Raw genomic sequence first — 20,345 nt, 5'->3', positions numbered from 1 at the left:
TTAATTACGAGAGTCGTTTAGTTCGACATTACTACGGCACCACGAAGCGTATTTTTCAAGTGTTTTATAAATAGACGATCGATTTAATTTGATAAACAAGACTCTTGAAAATAATCCCCTGCTGTCGATGAGCAACAATACAAACGCTTGATACAAAGTGATAAGAAAACTGCAAGAAGGTGCACAAATTGCAAGGGCTGACAACCAAAAGTTATGAAATATTTTACGGTTAACTTGATTTATCACTTTCAACATTGACCACTTGACTAAGTGCTGTGCAATGGTGATTTGAATTATTTAAAGTGAATGTTCAATGATCATTGTTCGAACAATGAAATGATATGATCACATGAAACAACTGTTACTAACAGCTTGTTCGAAGTAATCGAGTAAAATACATTGGATTTGATGCTAATTTTGAAGTGTTTATTTAATTGATTTAATGCATTCATAAATAAATAGGCAATAAATTATATGTACGATATTTTTGTCATTTCCGTGGCCAATTTCAACTTTTAGATCGGTCGATTTCTGCTGAAGTGTTTAGCACTTGCATTTCGATGATGAGCATGAGCTTGAACGGCGTTTGCGCGATTTACAACAGCTCGACGATCCACAGTTCGACGATCCACAGCTCGAGGATCCACAGTTCGATGATCCAGAGTTGCAGCAATTTCCACTTGAACGACGTCTACGTGATTTGCCGCATTTAGATGATCCACAGCTTGAAGATCCCGAGTCACAGCATAATGATGATGATGACCCGCATGAGCTCAATGGAGCGACAATGTAAGCTTTTTGTACTGCTGCGACGCCTGAACTACCACCACATGAGCTGCTACCACATGCACTACCGCTACTTTCGAGCGAAGGTTCTGGTTCAGCGAGAGCTTCTGGTTCGGGCTCAGCAGATGGTTCCGGGAAAGCAACGGTGAAAGCCTAAAAAATGACCGATTAAAAAATTTATTTTTTCGTTGACCACTTCTTTCAAAATCCATTCCAACTTACGACCAAAGCGAATAGAGCGATTAAAGCCAAAGTGAATTTCATTTTGATTGATTTTTTTTTTTTTGGAATGTTTTCTCTTACAATTGCAATTGTAACTGATGCTGTTCGATTAATTTTCGCGGCTATTTATACCGAATTTCTCCGCTTGGAATCAATGTCGATTATACAGTAATTAGCACACATTTAGATCGCCATTTCAATGCAATCGAACAATGTGAAACGATTCATTCAACATAATTACTATTAACTTAATTCAGGCATCCGTTCCATTGTTTCAACGCGTATAATGGACACGGAACAAAGCATCCCTTTGTACCAACAGAATGAGTAAACAATTGCGAAGGTTTATGGTTTCATTGGTATAACAATAGCCATGCCACCACGTGTAGATATTAATTTATGTTCACCTAGTTACTTACATCCGATATCAATGGATTTCCATAAAAATGTTCATGGAAATTTTACTTCAATTCAATGGACGCAATGGATATTTTCAATCGAAATTCTTATTGATAACTTTATAATCGTCGAGCCGCAATGATGCCAAAATTAGATCAAGTGTCCGTTTTCAATACGATTTTTTTTTCTAGAGTTCCCCGAAATCATATTGTCCAGAATGTTCACATTTTTATCAAGATTAACCCGCATCCATCCCTCAAAATTCCAATCAAATATATCCCTATGTATCAATTTGATACAAGAGAAAAAAATGCCGTAAACTCCCATCGTAATGATTTTTTGTTTGGTTTTTTTAACTGATTATCAAAATTTATTTATTTTTGAATAGAAAGAAACAAAAAAGTAAAAATAATTAAAAGCGACTGTCAAAATTGTAGGATAGTATAGGAGGTATATAATACCCCCCTATTTATGGAGCTGCAGTAATGTCTTGGACCTTGGGGATATGGATTATCCATACTATCAAATCTATATAATTTTTTACGAGGAATCCAATGATATCCCACTCAACCCCCTCTTTTGATCCCCAAAATGGGGAAGCCCCCTCCAATCCCCCCCTGAGTAAGGGGGAGGGTCAGGACCTCAAAATTTGGAATCTACGCCCCAAATTAGTCTAAATGCATTTTTCACAAATTTCCTGCAAGCCCTGTTAACCCCACAAACGCAGTCCCAAAATTGGGGGGTCAAAAATGAAAAACACTATTTTCGACCGTTTAGACCCATTTTAGCGCCTCCATTGGTATGACCAACTACCATTATTTTAATTAGAAGATTCTATTCAGACGATTCATAGGCTCCCCAAATGCCCCCCTGTGGGAGTCCCCATACAAAAAATTCGAAATTTTACGTTTACCCCCCTCTCCCCTTTGGGGTCACTCTATCCCCACAATTGTGAAATCACCTAATATCTATTTCATCGATGGAATTTAGTTTTCATAATTTGACAGAACTTTTTTAGCGCATATAATGCAAATGAGTCATGCGTCATTGAAAAGGTGCTAATTCATTATTATGAACAAAAACTCCCCATTTCCCAAGGATAAAATCTCCTTGAAGGGGTGCCCAGAGAGTTTTGACTCCATTCGACAAATGTCGTTTATACCAAGGCCTACATTTCGCCCAGAAACACTAAAACCGTGTGAGCACTTCTTCGGGTAGATTTCGACGTTGATAATTTTGGTTTGAAATTTGTATCAATTTGATACAAAGGATGGATGCGGGTTAAGGTGTTTACAAAATTTTCGGATTACATGATTTACACATGCCCTTTACTTTTTTGGTCTTTCCAGTTTGTTCTTTCTCTTTTGACTATTTTATGAGTTATTTTTATTTTTGGCAAAAACGTACACCCATCTTTTTACACTTGAATCAAAGTGTATATTGATGAAAGTATTGTTTACCTTTTCCGAACAGCCATCTGAAGTGTTGATTGAAATCCCCGGTTACGGTCAGATAACATCGAATCTATCAATAAGTCGACGGTGTTCCTATGTCATTCGGGAGAGTTGAATATAGACAGAAAATTTGAGCAAAAATCCGTCTTGAGTAAAGAATAAACTTGAGTTAAAACTTAAATTCAAACACAAATACTACGAAATTTTACTCGCCAGTAGCAAAAAAAAAAATCGAGTTACCGTTACAATGAATTTAATAATCGGTGTGTATTTATGACATCTCCTGATGTTCATGACTTTTTTCATTGACGGTAAAAATCACTGTGTGATCGAAATATCTATTGTACCGTTTCGGTGGTCATGCGTCAAGTGAATTCAAGTGCCATCCATTTTTATGGTTCAATTTTTTAAAAAATTTCGAATTTTATCAGTTTCCATTGCCGATTTGTTTTCATTTATTACTAAGAAAGAAACGTCTTCATTTATTGCAACAAACAATTGCATTGCTTCGAACAAATCAACTTGAAAAAATTGAGCCGGCACGTGTTAAAAGCAATATATAAGAAAATGGAACCAAAGAGAGGTGTACACTTGAACTGAGATTTGTAGTTCTTAAGTATCGTAGTGCGCGCATATTTGAAATACGTCAATCAAATCGTCATAGAATTTCGTCTTGGGAACAAATGCATTTCTGTCCAATTTTCAATTGTTGGTTGCCAAGTGGCTGCTACTGAACATAAATAACATGATAAGGTTCTCGATGGATTAGCGATTGCCAGCGCAGACAAACAAACATGCATTGTTCTTCGATTAAATAGAAGACATTGTTCAAATATTCCTTTTCTTTGCTTTTCAATTCATGTCGCTTTTGAGAGAGGAGCGCGTCGGTGGTGCAAATAAAGTAATTATCACCGTAAATAATTGTGCTAGATCGCAGTGAAAGAACGAAGAGTTGGATGAAAAGCAAATACAAATCATATGTATAAAATGCAAATGACAAACAGAAGTCGTCGCCGAAGTCAATCATTTTGTCGCATTCAGCGAGCGCGTCGAAAAAAATGATTAAAGCTGCTGATAAAAGTGCATGGTTTCATATTTTATTTGCACGTGCCATTCAACCCGAATGGCACAAACACAAAAACGTATCACCAGCGTATGCGATATCATACATAGCCAATGAGTGAAGGCAATCCGTAATCATTTTGCAAACAAAAGCAGTGAATTTATTTCATTTGACTCATAAATTATCTTGCATGGCAATAAAAACAGATTGCGGCTCCTTTCTACTCTCCTATATTGAATTTAAATTGTAAAGAATAAAATTGGAGCCTTTGTTATTGACAGGTGTGAATGCATTAGTCAATGGGATGGTCAAGAACAAAGAATATAAACAACATCTGGCCTCGATCACAGCTCACTTAAGCGAGCAAGAGAGATGCCCATGATTGATTTTACAACTTTGTGAATAAAATTGAAACTTTATCCATATTTTACGAGTGAAACATATGAGAGACGCTCAAATGAACGAACCAACAAAAAAAGTTGCGGAAAACTTTTTAAATTCCCTGCAGAAAACACTAAACACATAAATATCGAATGTCAATCCACCTCTTGCCCATTTGAAAATATACACATGTGTTGGCTCGGTGTTGGACACATGAGGAAAATATTGGATAAAATATTTTCGTTTGTTGAACGGTAAACATCAAGAGCAAATACTGCCTAATAAAATGTCAATAAACATTTCAACCACTACTGCCACTGCCACTGCCGAGCAGTTTGAATACACTTGACTCGATTCGAAAGCTACACGATTCTATTTTATATATATACACTTGGACATCGGCATCTTCATTTAATATACACGTAATAGTTTGATAAAGTGGAGTTCATCGTAAATATTCTCTGGGCAATTTACTGGTCTCTGTAAATTATTGTTGAAACACTTAAAATCAATATGTGCCCGATGACGTTGTCGTCGTCTGTTCTGTTGGACTCTCGGTGGTCATCGTTCACGGCGATATTCTCTCTCATTCCCACTGGCTCGTTTGCCTCTCTCTCTATGAATGCGTGTGCGCTTATATTTGAATGCTGTGAAGTGGTTTCGGGCCAGACTACTGCTATTCCCGTAATAAAATGGAGCCCCGATTCTGGACGATCAATCGAAATAGTGTTATTACATTTGAATCGGCAGAGCCATATGATGCAAGCGGCATTAGTTTGTTTAATGTTATTGCCTTTTGGGTGACCACAATGCGTTCAAATATTTATCTCATCATTGGCTGCTCATTGAGACCGATCATCAACACAACCGTATTTTCATCACACACGCTCACACTCACACACTTGCAGCTGAAACCCAGAATTTTCACGTTCCATGTGAATGGCCGGTCAAACATTTTTACTATATTGAACACTTTGGTTTGACTTTCGGTTGTTTTTCTTATGTTTTTGTTTATTTTGCGGCGTTGAACTTATTTTTCTCTCTTTTTTTGTATGCTTTTCTCTGTTTGCCACATTCCATTTCGTTTTCATTCCGAGAGAAAATCCGACAATAATTTGGCGCCATGCCAAATCCACTTTGCTGCTGATTTCGATTCAAAAGAATGTGAACACAAAAACATCAAATCACTTTTTGATGTGATGTTGTTTGCGAGAGAAAAAATGCGTTGAAATACGTGCAAAATATGCCAACAATGGATCAAATTCCGAGTTTATTAACTGTGCTAATTTAACACCTATCGGCTAAATGTGATTGCACTTGAGCTAATGTGATAATACAAATCGTTGAAAGAACGAAATTACTTTTATTCGATTCATCCATTACGGTTTCAATCAACAAGCGAAACAAGTGAGAACTAAATTATGTCATTTTCGTGAAGATATTAGTCACAATGTCAAAAATAATGGGCACACATCCACACTCACACACTGATGGCAACCATTTGAATAATGCGAGAAAAAAAATGCAGTTTTAAGGTTATCACAACACATTTGTGAGCGAAAATGACGCCAATTCACGGTGATTCTGTCATTTATTCGAGGGGAGCTCATAATCGTCGACAAGTGTGCTCAAACATCAAAATGTTGATTCTTTTTGTCCCTCTCTCTCTCTCTCTCACTCACGTTGCCTCTCTTTTCGTAGAGCATTCGCTAAAAATAGCTGCACAAAAACGAAATAAGGTGTTTGTGTGTGTTGAAGCTCGCAGCCTGTTGAAGTTCACAGTGCGGTCATTTGTAGAAAAGTCAATGTTTACATTCCATACAACAATCGATATTTGCACAGAATTTTCTACTCGATGGACACAGAGAGAGATAAATCAACATCGATCCAAACAATGTATTTGAATTGACACATTTTTTTTTTGAACAGAGACTAATGTTTACATTTCTTTTATTTTTTGTTTCATGTGTGAGTGCGTCTGTGGTTAAGATTTCGCGTCAATGTCGCAAGCTCTCCATAAATTTGGCATCTGTTCGATCGATTCGAATTATGAACAACAAGAACTTACGAGTCGAAAGACAAATATTTTGAATTATAGCCAAAAAGGTCGATAGCATTCATTGATAAATGTTTGAACTTCAAATATCGTCGTCATTTACACTGTATCGATCGACTCGATTTTTTCGTTGGTTGACGTAAGCTTAACTCCGTGAGTGATCTGCTTTAATTAATTAGCAAATATTTTTCTTCAATGCGATCTGAACCAGCTGCTTAATTTGAAGAGCAACAATCGAAAGACATTTATCATTTTCGTCGTTTGAGACCAAAAAAAAAAACATGCAGAAATTAATAAATATTTTATTAGCAAAAAATTAATCAAACTGAGAAATAAAGAGAAAAAAAAACTTCAAAATTTGGCATTCTTCATATTTTTGTACGAAGTGGGCATTCGAAAAAAAAAACAAAGCGACAGAAAGAAACGAAGCAATTCAAAACGGCGACAATTCTTTGGATGAACATTTTTTCGAGCTAAAATGAAGCAATCAAATTAAATATTGACTTTGAAAATGGCGTTGATGAATTTTTGGCTTATCTTGATCAAGTTCAGCTCGAACGGTAACAGACAATGTAGGTCGTTGTGTGTGTGTGTGGATTGTCTATCCAACTGGCACAAACTGCCATATCTTCTACCTCCAAAATCATTAGCATAACATTTAAAAGCGAGTTTTTCATTCGTTTTGCTCTGCTGTTTGCTGACATACAAACGATTCTTTTCAACAGATTGCGCAATAATCTCAACAGACCCATCTCGTGCTCTTTTTTCTGTGTGTATCATTGTTATACGACCTTTCGAAATAATTTACGAATAAGAATACCGTTTTTTATTGTTGTTATGTGTGTGTGTTTGTGTTGAGGTGTTTGTTATTCTTCGCATTTGAATACTGATCTAGCCCAAAAACTGTTTTTATCAGCTCATACGAATGGTTGTGCGTGTCATCGGTTGCCACGGTATCGAAACTCACTTTAGATTCTCTGACAAACACTCGGTTGATTATTGGAATGTTATGAAATCCAAATATATTCTCCTCAGTCAATGAAAATGATATATGTTCTTCTGCCGAATAGTCGACCATATGATTTACACTGAACCGACGTCATTGTTTTGTTGTGCTAGGCGCATGCTGTACGCGTCAAAAATGTGAATAATTCACAGATTTATAACGACAGTTCATACATGAACAAGAAAATGTATACGCATTTTATGAATTATTTAACGTCAACAGGTAAACGCTCGGTAATAGTTGAGCCAGGGAGAAATATATTTTGGTGTGACATGAGGCGGTGGCGATGGCGGATGTGACTGTGTCACACTTCATAGTTTCGCTCAGCGAAGGAACATAGATTGAAATGTAGTGAAGCAGATATGCGTCAATTACACATAATTTCAATATTGTTTTCATAACAACACCAATTAGGTAAGATTGTTTAGACTCTCGTCTCCACTCCTTTTGCATATCATAAATAAAGTTTATAACTTTTCGAAGAGCGATGTAGTTTAGTGTTTTTGTTTTTCGGTTCTCAATCGATTGCGGCGAAATCAGTCACAAATATTGAAAGTTCTTCGAAACAGAGAGCCGCTTGAATGTCAATTTTTCGTTGCTTACGTCTCATTCTTCCTCTATTGTTGCCTCAGTGAGTGCCTCACTGCTTCTCTCTGTTTTTCTTTCTATCTCACTCACTCACTCACTCACTCGCTTTGTCTTTCTCTCTCTCTTTCGCTCCATTCGAAAAGCCATAAACCTCATTCATGATTTATCGATTCGAAATCGCCAATAGATTAAATTGCAAATATTCTGATTGCAAACAAATTACTGTTTCAAACAAAGCACAATAAACGGCCATTTATTTTTTTCGGTTTAAGTGAATTTGATTGATTTTGAATGGATGACCACTTGGAATGATGTGAATACAAAAGAACATGATTAAAATGTTGCGATACATCGTAAAGAGTTGTGCTAAAAATACACGCATTAACGTTCACTTCAGTGGAATCACAATGCATATCAGACGGAATGGGAAAAATGCTGAATTTATAGATAAAGAATGAAGCTACAAAACAAATACTCAGCAAAAACTGCTTTGGACTCATCAAAAAAACTGTTATGCTAAATTTAGATTTCATCGCAATTTCTAACTGTACTAGCGAATTGTAAATAGTCCGACCTTTTTTTTCGATGACGTCTCAAATTCACGGCAAATGTTTTGTTTATTGTTGATATACTATGATTAAGCTTGGGTATTTTTTTTTTCTCACTCAAATGACTTAATTCCAGTATTTTTTGTAGTAACGAAAGTTTCCGATAGTAAACACGTGATGATATTTATTTAATCTTCATTCCTACTTATTATTCCATTTTTCATGCTTTTTTTCTCATTCACAGCACGCGGCCGTATTTTTTTCGACAATTTTGTTTGGATAAACACGTGTTTTTCACTCATTGCTCATGGTACGTGACGGTAGAGATGTATGCGAGAATCATCATCAAGATTACACATTCCTGGATATATCAGTGTTTCAAAAGCACTTGACTAAAACAGAATAATACCATTTTTTTTCTATTCTCAAGTGTGATTATTATTATCAAACAGGTCGCTCTTAAGTCACCGAAAATAGAACGCAGTTTTTTCGGGGAGACATTTGGAGTGGCGCGTAAATGCGTCGAACATTTATTGCACAAGACGATGCGCACGCGGTGCACATTTTAATCAAGTCATCAGTAAACAACACTCGTGATTGTGCACGATGTGTGTATACATTAGGGTGGTCTAATGTCCAAACTGATTTATAATGTTGAAAAATAGGTCAAAAACAGCCACTTTAAGTACGGCTCTCTATCGACCACTAGATTTTAACATTTTTTTGATCTGAAAAAGGGAATCAGCTAGTTTTGAGCTCAATTTAATTTTCAGCTTTTGGGGCATATACCTTACCATGATAAATCAGTTTGGACCACCCTAGTATACATATGAAAATCTAAAGATTTTTTTGTTGTTTTAGCTTCGAAATTAATTTGGCAATTGAGTATTCGACGGGCATGAATCCGTTCTAAGGAAATTCTGCGATCATCACATGTATGTGATAACACGTTGACAATTCGTTTCGAAATCAGACGACGCGCTGAGCGTGCGTTTTTTTCGCATAATATTATTCGTTTTGAATCGACAGTTTTTTCGTTGGAATATAGAGATTTTCAATGGGCTTCGGCTTGAAAAGAAAAAAAAGGAACGTTCAAGTTTTTAGCAACGTCTGGCATTTTAATTCTTTTTTTTTTCTTTTTTTTCGCAAATTAGATGAAACGTAGATTACTTATGAGCTTCATCGCAATTCCACGCTTTGCATTTCAACCTAATCACTGCGAAAATTGTGCTAATTGATAATTTGACGCGATGTCATTGTAAAAATTATGTTTATCGCCCGCTTGATTATACAAATTCGGTGTGTGAACACCTAATCAAAATTAAATTGACAAAAATGAGGAAAAAGCCTGGCTATTTCATTTAATGGTCTTGCGTATGACGTCAAATGGTTGTATATCAAATGAAGTGCTGAACAGAGGAAAAAAACACACAAAAATTAATTACTTTGTCAATGCATGATTATTTAGCCTGCAAAAGCAGGCACAACTGCGTCAGCTGACATTTGTAAATAGACGAACAGCGCTTTAGTTCGTCGAAATGTGTTTGCTGCTGCCGCAGCAGCGAGTCATCGTCTCTCCTACCAATTTTATAATATGAAAAATTCATTCATTTTTTTCAAATGTATGCAAAACAAATGAATTGTGTGGTTTATGAGTGATTGACACCTGAATCGATTTGGCTTGCGTCTGTTCATACAACCGAGTGCGTCAAACAAATGGATTGAGGAAGTTTTATGCCAATGCAAATAATACACCAAATGGATAAAACTGTTTCCGAAATTTGTTTTAATTAGTTGAAGCTGAATGGATTTCCAAACAACGGAATGAAAAAAACCAAACCCCGAAATCAATGCGAATGAAAGAGAAACAAAGACAAGGCGATTCGCGGTTAATTTCCAAAACAAAAAGTGTTTATTAGTTTTTAGCACGTGCGTTCATATGAAATTATAACGAAAATATATGGTTTTGACGTAGTCGAAAAAAAACGAAGAAACACGAGAATAAAACGAGCAAATGCGTTAAATTTTTTTCGGTTGTTCGACAAAGTCATTTGGCATTGGTGTTTGAATCGGTCGTTAGATCATTAGCGATAGATGCCAAATACGCGATCGCATTCGGTCGAATCATTCAAGTGTGGTTGCTGGCAACACGGCGTAAATCAATCATAATTGCCATTTTGTCATGACTTGTAGAAATAAAAATGGGTTTTAAGTGATTTCCCGAATTTTTTTTTCCATTTGACTTCGATTCATTTGAACCATATTACAACAACGGAAATCAAACACAAAAACTTGATCAAATTTGAAGGTTTTTTTTCCTCGCAGTTTTAAATCGTGACGAAGCTTAAACGCGACTTCAGGCGGAAATCAGGCGTTGAGCTTGATTGACGGTTGTGATTACGTGGCGATAGTCTTATCTCACATCAAGTGATAACAACCGAAAATCTCGGTGTCATAGAATGCGTAATAATTTTTCCATTTCTGGAAATTATCTCGCATTCGAATCAAAGAAGTCCAATCGGTGTTAAATGAATCGTGAATTGATTAGACAAGCAAACAATAACATATGCTCGGAATATACGATGCACGAAATATGCTTGGAATTCAAGTAACAGATGCGAAGCACCAACAAGCTCTACCTCACATTCAAACTGGATTTCTCTAAATCGCTCGTTTTGATTCATTTTTAATTTATGCTCTCGGTTGTCAGAGAAGTTGATCCAAACGCTTTTATCTACTAAAGAACACAAAATAAATTCAAAATATTATTCAGGGTATTTTATATTGTTTGTCAAAACGCTGCTTCATTTGTGTTTTATCAAAAAAATGATTTAGATTAGATTGCGACGGAGGGAGAAAAAGTGTTCGAAATTTGGAACGAGACTCAATTAACGGATTAACGACATCAAGCAGAACCGATAAAAATGCTGTTATACTGCGACGAAAAACTGCGTTCGAATCATGATATATCATTTGATGTGTACTTTCATTAGGTGAATATTTTTCTGTTATTCAAATGCTAATTGATAAGGAACATTTCTACCATGGGTATTTTCCATGTACATGTGGCCGTTCATCCCATCACACGCAAAGTGAGACACACATTTTGAACACATCAAGTTGTTGTAATTGCACCCCGGCACCTTGGCACACTTGAATGTGCCAACATCAAAACACATTAAGTTTATGGCGTTAGTCATGCACTGAACACGGCGTCTGATCACCGGTGTGTCAGAGAGACGATTACCTCAAATTAACTATTTATAATAATCATTTGCTAAAAATAGACGCGCCTGAAACACTGTCGCTCGCTGCACAATTCGCTGTTTCCAATTCCAATTGATGGCCATTTAATTGTGTGACACCGAATCGCCACTTCGATGAAAAAGCCATTGGAATGGGTGCGTATGACGTCATTTGGCCACTTTCATGGGCCATGACCTTTGCATTTTTCATTTGCCAACCCAAGAAAAAGCAACAATAAAATCGATTCGACAAACAAGCGCGCGCGCGCGCGCCCATTCAGATGGAAATTCAATTACCACTATGTGATCACTGAATATTGATAACGAGGAAAAATGGTTGTCATCAGTTCAAAAGTCGAAATAAGAACATGCGAAAGACTGCCATGCCAATATATCCAATGCCAGATGAATAAATGATTGAAATTGTGGAATATTTGACACGTGCTATATCTCAACGATGTCGAAAATAATATCGCTTCATTCAAGGAAGTGAAATATATTCCGCCAGATTTTCCAACTCCAATTTTTCGTCAATCCACGTGAAGTTGAAAACTTGAATTCAATTTATGACAATGTCTCGGGAGATTTCCATCGCAAGATCCCGGAAACCGATGAATGATTACGGTGCGTGATGTTAATATATCCATAAACTATATGTAGCTCATTTGAAATGCAAAGTTACGGAAAATCACCGAAATTGAATGAGGGAATTCAATACTGTTTTGAGCAAACAGGGAATTTGCGGTTGGTTTTATAAGTTTGCAAATAAAATAAAAGCCGCAAACAAATAATCGCTGCCAAAAGAGATCGGCAACCTAGAAACGCGATTCAAATTATTCGCCAAATTCCGATGTTTATCGTAGATAAAGCAAATAGTGATGAGGCAAATGAGCTAGTCAGAAATAACTCGATCGACTGCCGTGGCCTTGCCATTTTGCAGAAAAATGCTCGCCGTTCTTCAAAAGTAATGTGACGAATTCATTAGAACCACCGTACACGGATCATCATCATCATTAAACCAATTACAACCACTTTCGGGTGGATATTTTGGATTTTTTTTAATTGTCCGCTTTTTTCGCTGTTGCAGGTCAAATACATATCGTAGTGTGCTCGGCAAAATTAAATTAGCGAATCACGATTTGATGGACTGAATGAGAGCATATGGGCCCGAGCGCATCAAAGTGAAATTGCATTCACCGCAAACACCGAAAATACTTGCTGCAGCACATACATGTTGATTTGCTATTCTAAATTTAATTGGACGGGCGAGCGAGCGAGCGCGCGCTCGCTTGTGCGCAATTGAACGTGCAAGCTGCTGACTTGCCAGAGATTTACAAGTTTCAATTAATTTACTCATGGTTTTCGATTTCGACACACTACTACCCAAGTATGCACTTGTCTAATTTTATTTAAAGAACTTTGTATCAAACTCACTTTGTGGAAATCGGTCGGCAACTCTCATACAGGAAGTTTACACTCACTCTCTCTCTCTCTCTCTCACTTCGTTCACTCGCGTGTATACTACGCAGAAATTCACTATTCGCTCAAAATACCAAATGGGATTCGATTTTTTGTTTTGTTTCGAACGAGAACTTTTCAATTTTAATGAATTAGTTTTTTTCTTTTCTCACTCTAAACCGTGAACACTCTATGCGTTGAAAATAAAACCACTTTTTTGGCCACTTTTCTTACGTCTTTGGCAAAGACTCCTTGCACAAAATGTATGGATATTTTTCCGTTTCACGTTTCTTTCGGATGGTGCTCACAATTGATTCCAACGAAATTACCGTAGAAAACCGTATTTCGGCCGAAAAGTGTCGATTTCTATTTTCTTTGTCGTTTGTTTCGTTTTCGACCGCATCAACGTCGCACGCGTGTTTCTTTGCCGAAATGAAAAGAGTAAATGTTTGATGCACGATGTCTTGGCACGCAGAACAATTTAATTGGCACGAATGTGTCAAAATACTGAAGCGAACGAAGTCAAACCATCCGAACCGTGTACTTCGTTGTGAAAAAGAGAAGAAACCACACAACAGCAAAAGTCATGACGTATATCGAAGCGCCTAGGACCGGTGGCACTAAAACATCTACATACAACTCATCGTGTAATAAAAGTGGTCATGCATGTGTATTGAAGCATCTACAGGTGTAGTGCGATCTGGGTAGTTGACGATTAACGAAGGAGGTGTATTACGTACTCTTTGCCTATAAAAGCCACTTCGCGACCAACGTCACATTCTCACTTTACCCACGCACACATACTCTCAATGCAAGGGCAGCGACAGCGACGGCCGTGCCTTTGTCAAATTGATCCGAACATTTTGACCGAATGTCAACTTCACCAACTACAATTGCTTATGTGATGACGACAACAATGACAAAGACGAGACTCAAATAGATATCGTTAACTATATACACATTTTATTCAAGTACTGTTGTGTGCCCACACTGCCCACTCACAATCGCAATTCATCGTAGGATATTTTGAGTAATGATGATGTTGGATTAACCTGAATTTTGCGATTGTTTACGGTCGCCGAAACAAGAGAACCATTCATCAAACTATATAAATTATGACTCGCTTAGGCTTTGTCTAGTATTCTCGGCTCGTCGAACGGATGGGAGACAATTTTGTACGTATTTCCGACCGCATTCCAACAATCATGCCATCGGAAACTATACTAAAAAATCGATTACTTCTTCATAATTCATACGAATCACTTTATTTGCAGCACAAATGACAGACAAAGAATAATGAACTCAGAATTAGTACTAGAAAAGTATGTAGGCAGAACCAAAATTAGACAGAAAAAAAAGAGAAGAAAGAAATTAAGGCTAAAAAAAGAAAATTAAGTGCAAAAAAACACTTTCACAATGTTGTACGGTTGTATCTGACGTAATTTCATTAACTCGCAATGATTTGCATAATTTTTTTTCTCTACTAACTGCTATGCCGACCGCTAGGGTGAATAACTGCAAAGCAATTTCTCGTCATCAACGATTTTTGCGCGTAGCGTGTGCCGTTAATCACAACTTTGTTAAAAAGAAAAATTTAAATGAATTAGCTGCCATCAATTAATCACTTGGCAAATTTAATTTCAGCCAAATTCTAAAGACTGTACAATGGCCAGTGTTTGTCGACTAGTTGACGATGAGCTCGCTTTCTGCCCATAAGCCGAATGTAAGCGAAAATGCAACATGAAGCAGCTTTCTAGGCAGCTTTATGAATGAAACGAGTTTGTTGTGTCAAAATCCAGGTCAGAAAAGAAACAAAAGAAGCAGGTGAAATTCTTGCCCCAAGGAAACTGAAGCGAGAAAAAAACATTGTGATTTTTTCTGTGCGGAACGGAAAGGTATTGCTGATTTTTCTTTGGGAATAAGTTCCTTTGTGCGAATGAGTGTGCTGGAGATGATTTTGCGTGCCCACACAGCTTCAACCGAATTTCTTTGTGTTTGTTTACAATTTTGCTTGCGTTATCACCCCCGTTGATTTGGTGTAATTTGTTGGAATAATGTTGACAATTTGTGCTTCGGTTGAATTTGTGCACTGGCAAATGACGGTCTATATTTCATGTTTGCAAAATGTATATGACTGCTAAATATATGTATTTATATTCGGCAACGGTGCCGAATGTGAAAGAATGTGTGTCATAATCGTAACTCATTTTTCGGTGGTGGTGATGGTGTTGGGTGCTCGCATTGAATATATGTGTGATATTGATAAACGGCATGCTACCGCTTATGTTTTTACAATCGTTCAGATTTTTCGACGCACACACAAACACGTATGCGAAACGTTGGAGAGAGGAACACATGTCGATATACGATATGAGTTCGATTCTTCCATAAAATATACGTCTGTTCTTTTTTTTTTCAGAGAAAAAGAGGAAAGATTCTTTATGGCATTGTTTTGTGAGCGAAAACCGATTTGTTCGCTAAACGTGCGGAGAAAGAAATGTGTGCGTGCGTTCAATGCGTCGTGTGTATAATATATTGGCGATAATTTTTTCCTGGGCACCAGATGTCCGCACTCTGATTGAAATCGTTTCTTATTGCCCTATTACGCTATAGTTAGTCATTTACTGCTTTATTTCAACACGTTGGAACATTCCTTGAGACGCCGCGCAAATGTGACGAAAGAAAGAACGAATGCGGGACGAGAGACAAAAGAGGCAAAAAGGGAAATCACTCAATCGCAGGCGAAACAAAATGAACAAAATGGAATGGAATCAATGAAACATGGCAGAGTTTTGTTGCAAATTATGCCATAATTTGGTACAAATTCAATTTCTTTTTTTTCACTCGGGCTGCACAAGGCACACATTCTATATCGCGGTATGAGTGACACTGTATGTGTGGAGACGGCTTTGATACATGGGCCATGTGCAATGTTTGGAGATGGAATGCCGGCTGCTTCGTAAATCACATTGTGATTACAGTTTTGTTCCCATGTCTACTAGATGTTTACTATCCATTCGCATCGATGCTTAACAATAAATTTTCCCTCCGACCGCCAAAAGAGACCGAAAGAAAGAGTGAGGGAGGGACAAAAAGAGTGTAGGAGAAAATGAAACAGTGAGAAAGAAACAGAGTGAGAGAAAGCGAGAGGGTGCTAGAGTAAACGAGTTTCACTTTTCACCATGAACCGTCAGGCTCGCATCGTGTCCAATATGTTGGCGCTTTGCTCGATGCATTTTCAAACAAATAACTTGCAAATTGGATATAAATTTTCGTATGGTATCATTTCCATGTTCGTTTTTACTCGAACGACATATTTTGTGATTTTGGAGTTGTCGCGTGACGGGGTCCCTCTTCTTTTCGTCCGTTTAGTTGTACTTAAATGCGTACGCGATTCACATAAAATTGCAGTAATGAATTGCACCACCACCACTGCCAAGTTCCAATACCCTCAAATAGCTTTATTTAAATGAACCAACGTTAAATGACGAGACCTGTGTGTGTGTGTGTGTTTTTTTTCCTGCCTACTAAAAGCGCGAGATTTTTCAACCGTTTTCACTCTCAATGCAAACAGTGGTTATAAATTTTTATGCAAATGCAATGCGAGACACGATCTAGCCGAACCATCGTCCAGCCGAAATGGAGATTTATTAAAATGTTTGTGCAATGTCATTGATAAAAACATGTTTATTCAAAGTTTTGGCAGGGCGATTACCTTTTTTTTGTGTCAACCGATACACAAATCCATTGATGCCGAACCGATTCGTTTTTCCGCTTGTTGCCTGATGTTCGTCGTCTGTCGGCATTTTTTATACGTCGATTTATAAAAGCGACTATGGCATCCATTGGACAACGGGCTCGCGGGTACGGGCTTGTCATTCCGTCATTAGATTACAATTTTTCACAGAGAGACAGCAAGCGGCAGCATTAAATGCTGTCTATTTATATTGAAATGAATCCAATAAAATGGCCTAATGTTTGAATGACACACAATGAAAATGCTTGTACGTGCGGGCAACCACATTAATCGAATTTTCATGTGTTCAATTACTTTGCCATATTATCCAATCGAATCGCGGACCATTCGTTTTATTTCATTTTCAAACCGCACACACACAGACGGTTGCGGCCAACCCATTCACATCATATGTGAATAAAAATGGGATTCGAATAAATATTTTGCCATTAATCGCACTTTTAAATGTAATCGCTGGTGCTGATGTATGTATATGAACGGAAAATTGTTTGATCCATTTGATTTATCAGCAACAGCATCATCAAGTGATGTGCATGGACAGTGTGCAATGCATCACTTCATGATGAGCTGTTATTGCAATACGAGATAGTTTTTTGTTGAATACTCATCTTTTTTGTCTGCTATGTGTTTGTATGAAAGATAGCGAATATTATGATTATTCACCTCAACTAGTACAAGTGCCACTACTTCAGTTTTATTTCATCTCCGTCACCACTTCATATTGATTTACACATGCCTAGAATTTGCTCGACTCTTTTTCCATTTTCAATTTGTGCCCATATCCAGATTAAGCATGTTTAAATCATTTTTATCGCAAGCTTTTTGATTGGCATGCACTAGACTCGCATGAATAAATTCTCTGGAAGTGCGAACAAAGGCACTGCATCGCATTGGCTAAATGCCATTTTGTGTTGAACAAAAGCGAAATTCTTGTCAATGTGATGAAAAACATTTGTTTTATATTTTCAAAAACACACAGCGCACATTTCCTAGCAGAGATTTTCATTTCAAATTCCCAAACAAATGCAATGATGTTAATAATCATGCAGTTAATTCCGATGGAAATGAAGGAAATCTCCATGAAAACTGGCCAAAGGTGCAACTCATTGGAAAATCATATTTAATAAATATTTTTTGGAATGAATGGAATTTCAGTTTTATTCAAACCGGTTCAATGTGAAGTCAACTGGTGAGTGTCGAGAATTTCATTTTGAAATGTTTCTGAGTGGGACCGGGTGCGTGTGATTACGTCTGTGAACCGAGTGAATAGCACCGTTCTGCGGTTAGCAACAATAGAGATTGGGTGCTATGGATTCATGGACATAGGTCCATTGGAAATTTTGTAAAATACACAATTTTCATGGAAATCGAATGCCACCTTTCAAATGACCATTCAAAAGCTTTTGTGACATCCGCCAATTAATTACAAAGAGAATGGACTCAAAGTTCTCTTGTTGAAAAATGCAGAAGTGAACCAGAATTCAAACACGTTGAATTTCAAAGAGAAGCTTCACTAATTAATAATTCGCTGGAACATTGTTCACATTTTGTTTGAGCTGAATGAATTTTTTGATTCAAAATTGAGCCAAACATATTTTTAGTCAAGCTAAATGAAAGTTTTCCGAAAGGCTGATTGTTCGAGACGGGTTCGTCATGTCGATGTTGAAATAATGGGGCGCTTTTAACATAATCAAATTCATTGGATTATTTCGAGGATTTGAATAAATTCTCGAAAATTAAATATTCGTGGTTTACTCGAACTAATAAGCTGGAACTATTTTTAATACCATGTTTCCACTGAGGATTGAGGTTGCAAATCTTATTTCAGAAGCAAGACACTAAACATATGTACATTTATCGTAGAAACATCCAAGTTTATTCGCTTTTTCAGTGAAATATAACTAAAATAAAGCAAATGTGGTTTTGGATTTTAGATTTCCATACCAATTTTAACCAAAGCATGTGAAGCGAGCATATCTGTAAATTATGCGGTGGTAGTTTATCTCCTTCAGAAAAGACAGAAAAAACACACATAAACCAAATTCGGTCGTTTCGAATGCAAAGTTCGAAACCAGAGAAAATGTTCGACATTTTAATTTCCGTTGAAAATTTATGCAGAAAATCTGATGAATAGGAAGCCGCACATTTTCAATATAGTTAAACATACTTACTTTGGTGACAGTGAAAAAACGGAAGATACAAAGAAAATGAAATACATTCCAATGAAATCCTTAGCTAAACTCTCTATTGAAAATATTTTAAAATAAATTTAATTCTATTAACATGTTGGCATTTCAAGCAAAAATAATTTCCTATGGTTAATTGGGAATGTCGGTGAAGTGATTTAGCGCTTCGATCCATCATTTAAATTAATTTATCCCTCTTTTGTCATGATTCATTAAAAAAAATTGCAGTCAACATGTTTTGGGTCTCATTCAAAATGTGGAAACTGATTTAAAATCCGTAGTGAAACCAATCCAAAAGCGGTCGCATAGTCAACATTTCCAGTGTCTTCATTCACACAATGGAGTGGTGGCTTCTAATTAAAATTGGCAATTTGTTCATTCCAGAGCTTGCTGTGGGAATCGAACCTTTTGTGAATTGTGGCTGCCGAAATTTCGCATACATTTATCGCCCAAAGACACTCACTGTAGACTCAACAATGTTAGGCGAAACTGAATTAATAATCCCAATGACTGCGTGTTGATTGAATGAGAGGAAATTTCAGCAAAATTCAAAATATTCACATATTTTCTGGATGATACAGAAAATTGAGTAATAACACAGAAGGCCTGAAGTCATTTTCGTTGTTTTTATTAAATTGGCTTCCTGTATATATTCGGTTTTGATTGAATTAAAAGCAACAATGTTTATTATTTGTGCAGCAATATTGTGCCTCAAACGTGATGGATCAATCGGCTGGATTGTAAAAGCTACTGAAACATCCAAATAATTAGAGTATGGACATGGAAACCATCCGTTGAAAATCAAAAATTGCCCACGAGCAAATTGATCGCTTTCACTCGCTTGGCCATATTTTAAAATGGATAAAAGGCCGATATCGCTTTAAAATTGCCTACCGCTTTTTCAGTTCCAGTTTAAATTAGTCTTTATGAAGCACAACTGAAAATCGCTCACCACGCGCGCTCTCTGTGGCTGCACAAGCATTTTCACAAACAAAAGCCTGTAATGGAGAGCAATGCATATTGGTTATCCATCACATTTACTGAATAAAATGCGAAACAAACAGAAGTGATAGATAGAGAGAAGAATGGGAAAAAGAGAGGAAAAGGGAGAGAAGAGAGTGGAAAAGAGCGATGATGGAAGAGAAAAAGTGCGGAATTTAGTATGCAATTTGTAAAATAGAGACCATCGCAATGGC

The 20,345-nt window shown here is 36.9% G+C and overlaps 2 protein-coding genes across 2 annotated transcripts in view; both read right to left on the bottom strand.

Annotated features, from left to right (window-relative positions):
- LOC129567191 (uncharacterized) overlaps positions 1 to 13,698 on the bottom strand; it is a 36,610-nt gene extending 22,912 nt beyond the window's left edge. Inside the window, exon 1 of the mRNA XM_055443851.1 lies at positions 13,183 to 13,698. Within this exon, the coding sequence (XP_055299826.1) occupies positions 13,183 to 13,210 (28 nt within the window). The 5' untranslated portion in view covers positions 13,211 to 13,698. The remainder of the gene's footprint in view (positions 1 to 13,182) is intronic.
- Positions 429 to 1,566, bottom strand: LOC129567194 (keratin-associated protein 5-3-like). Its single transcript, XM_055443857.1, has 2 exons — positions 1,009 to 1,566; positions 429 to 939 (listed from the first exon to the last, which is right to left on the bottom strand). The coding sequence occupies exons 1-2, from the start codon at positions 1,048 to 1,050 to the stop codon at positions 544 to 546; spliced, it is 438 nt and encodes a 145-aa protein (XP_055299832.1). The 5' UTR covers positions 1,051 to 1,566; the 3' UTR covers positions 429 to 543.
- Positions 13,699 to 20,345: the final 6,647 nt, after the last annotated feature.

The sequence above is a fragment of the Sitodiplosis mosellana genome, unplaced genomic scaffold, assembly GCF_009176505.1.
Source record: "Sitodiplosis mosellana isolate CC-2019 unplaced genomic scaffold, AAFC_SMos_1.0 Smas_scaffold_5, whole genome shotgun sequence".
Taxonomy (NCBI): Eukaryota; Metazoa; Arthropoda; class Insecta; order Diptera; family Cecidomyiidae; genus Sitodiplosis; species Sitodiplosis mosellana.
Note: the sequence above shows the minus strand (reverse complement) of the source record. Positions and strands in the feature narration are given on the sequence as shown.

Bases quoted from the DNA above. Each gene is read 5' to 3' on its own strand.
- LOC129567194 (XM_055443857.1), bottom strand. From the start codon at position 1,050: ATGAAATTCACTTTGGCTTTAATCGCTCTATTCGCTTTGGTC. The intron at 940-1,008 runs GTAAGTTGGAAT...GTCATTTTTTAG, and splicing joins TCGCTCTATTCGCTTTGGTC to GCTTTCACCGTTGCTTTCCC.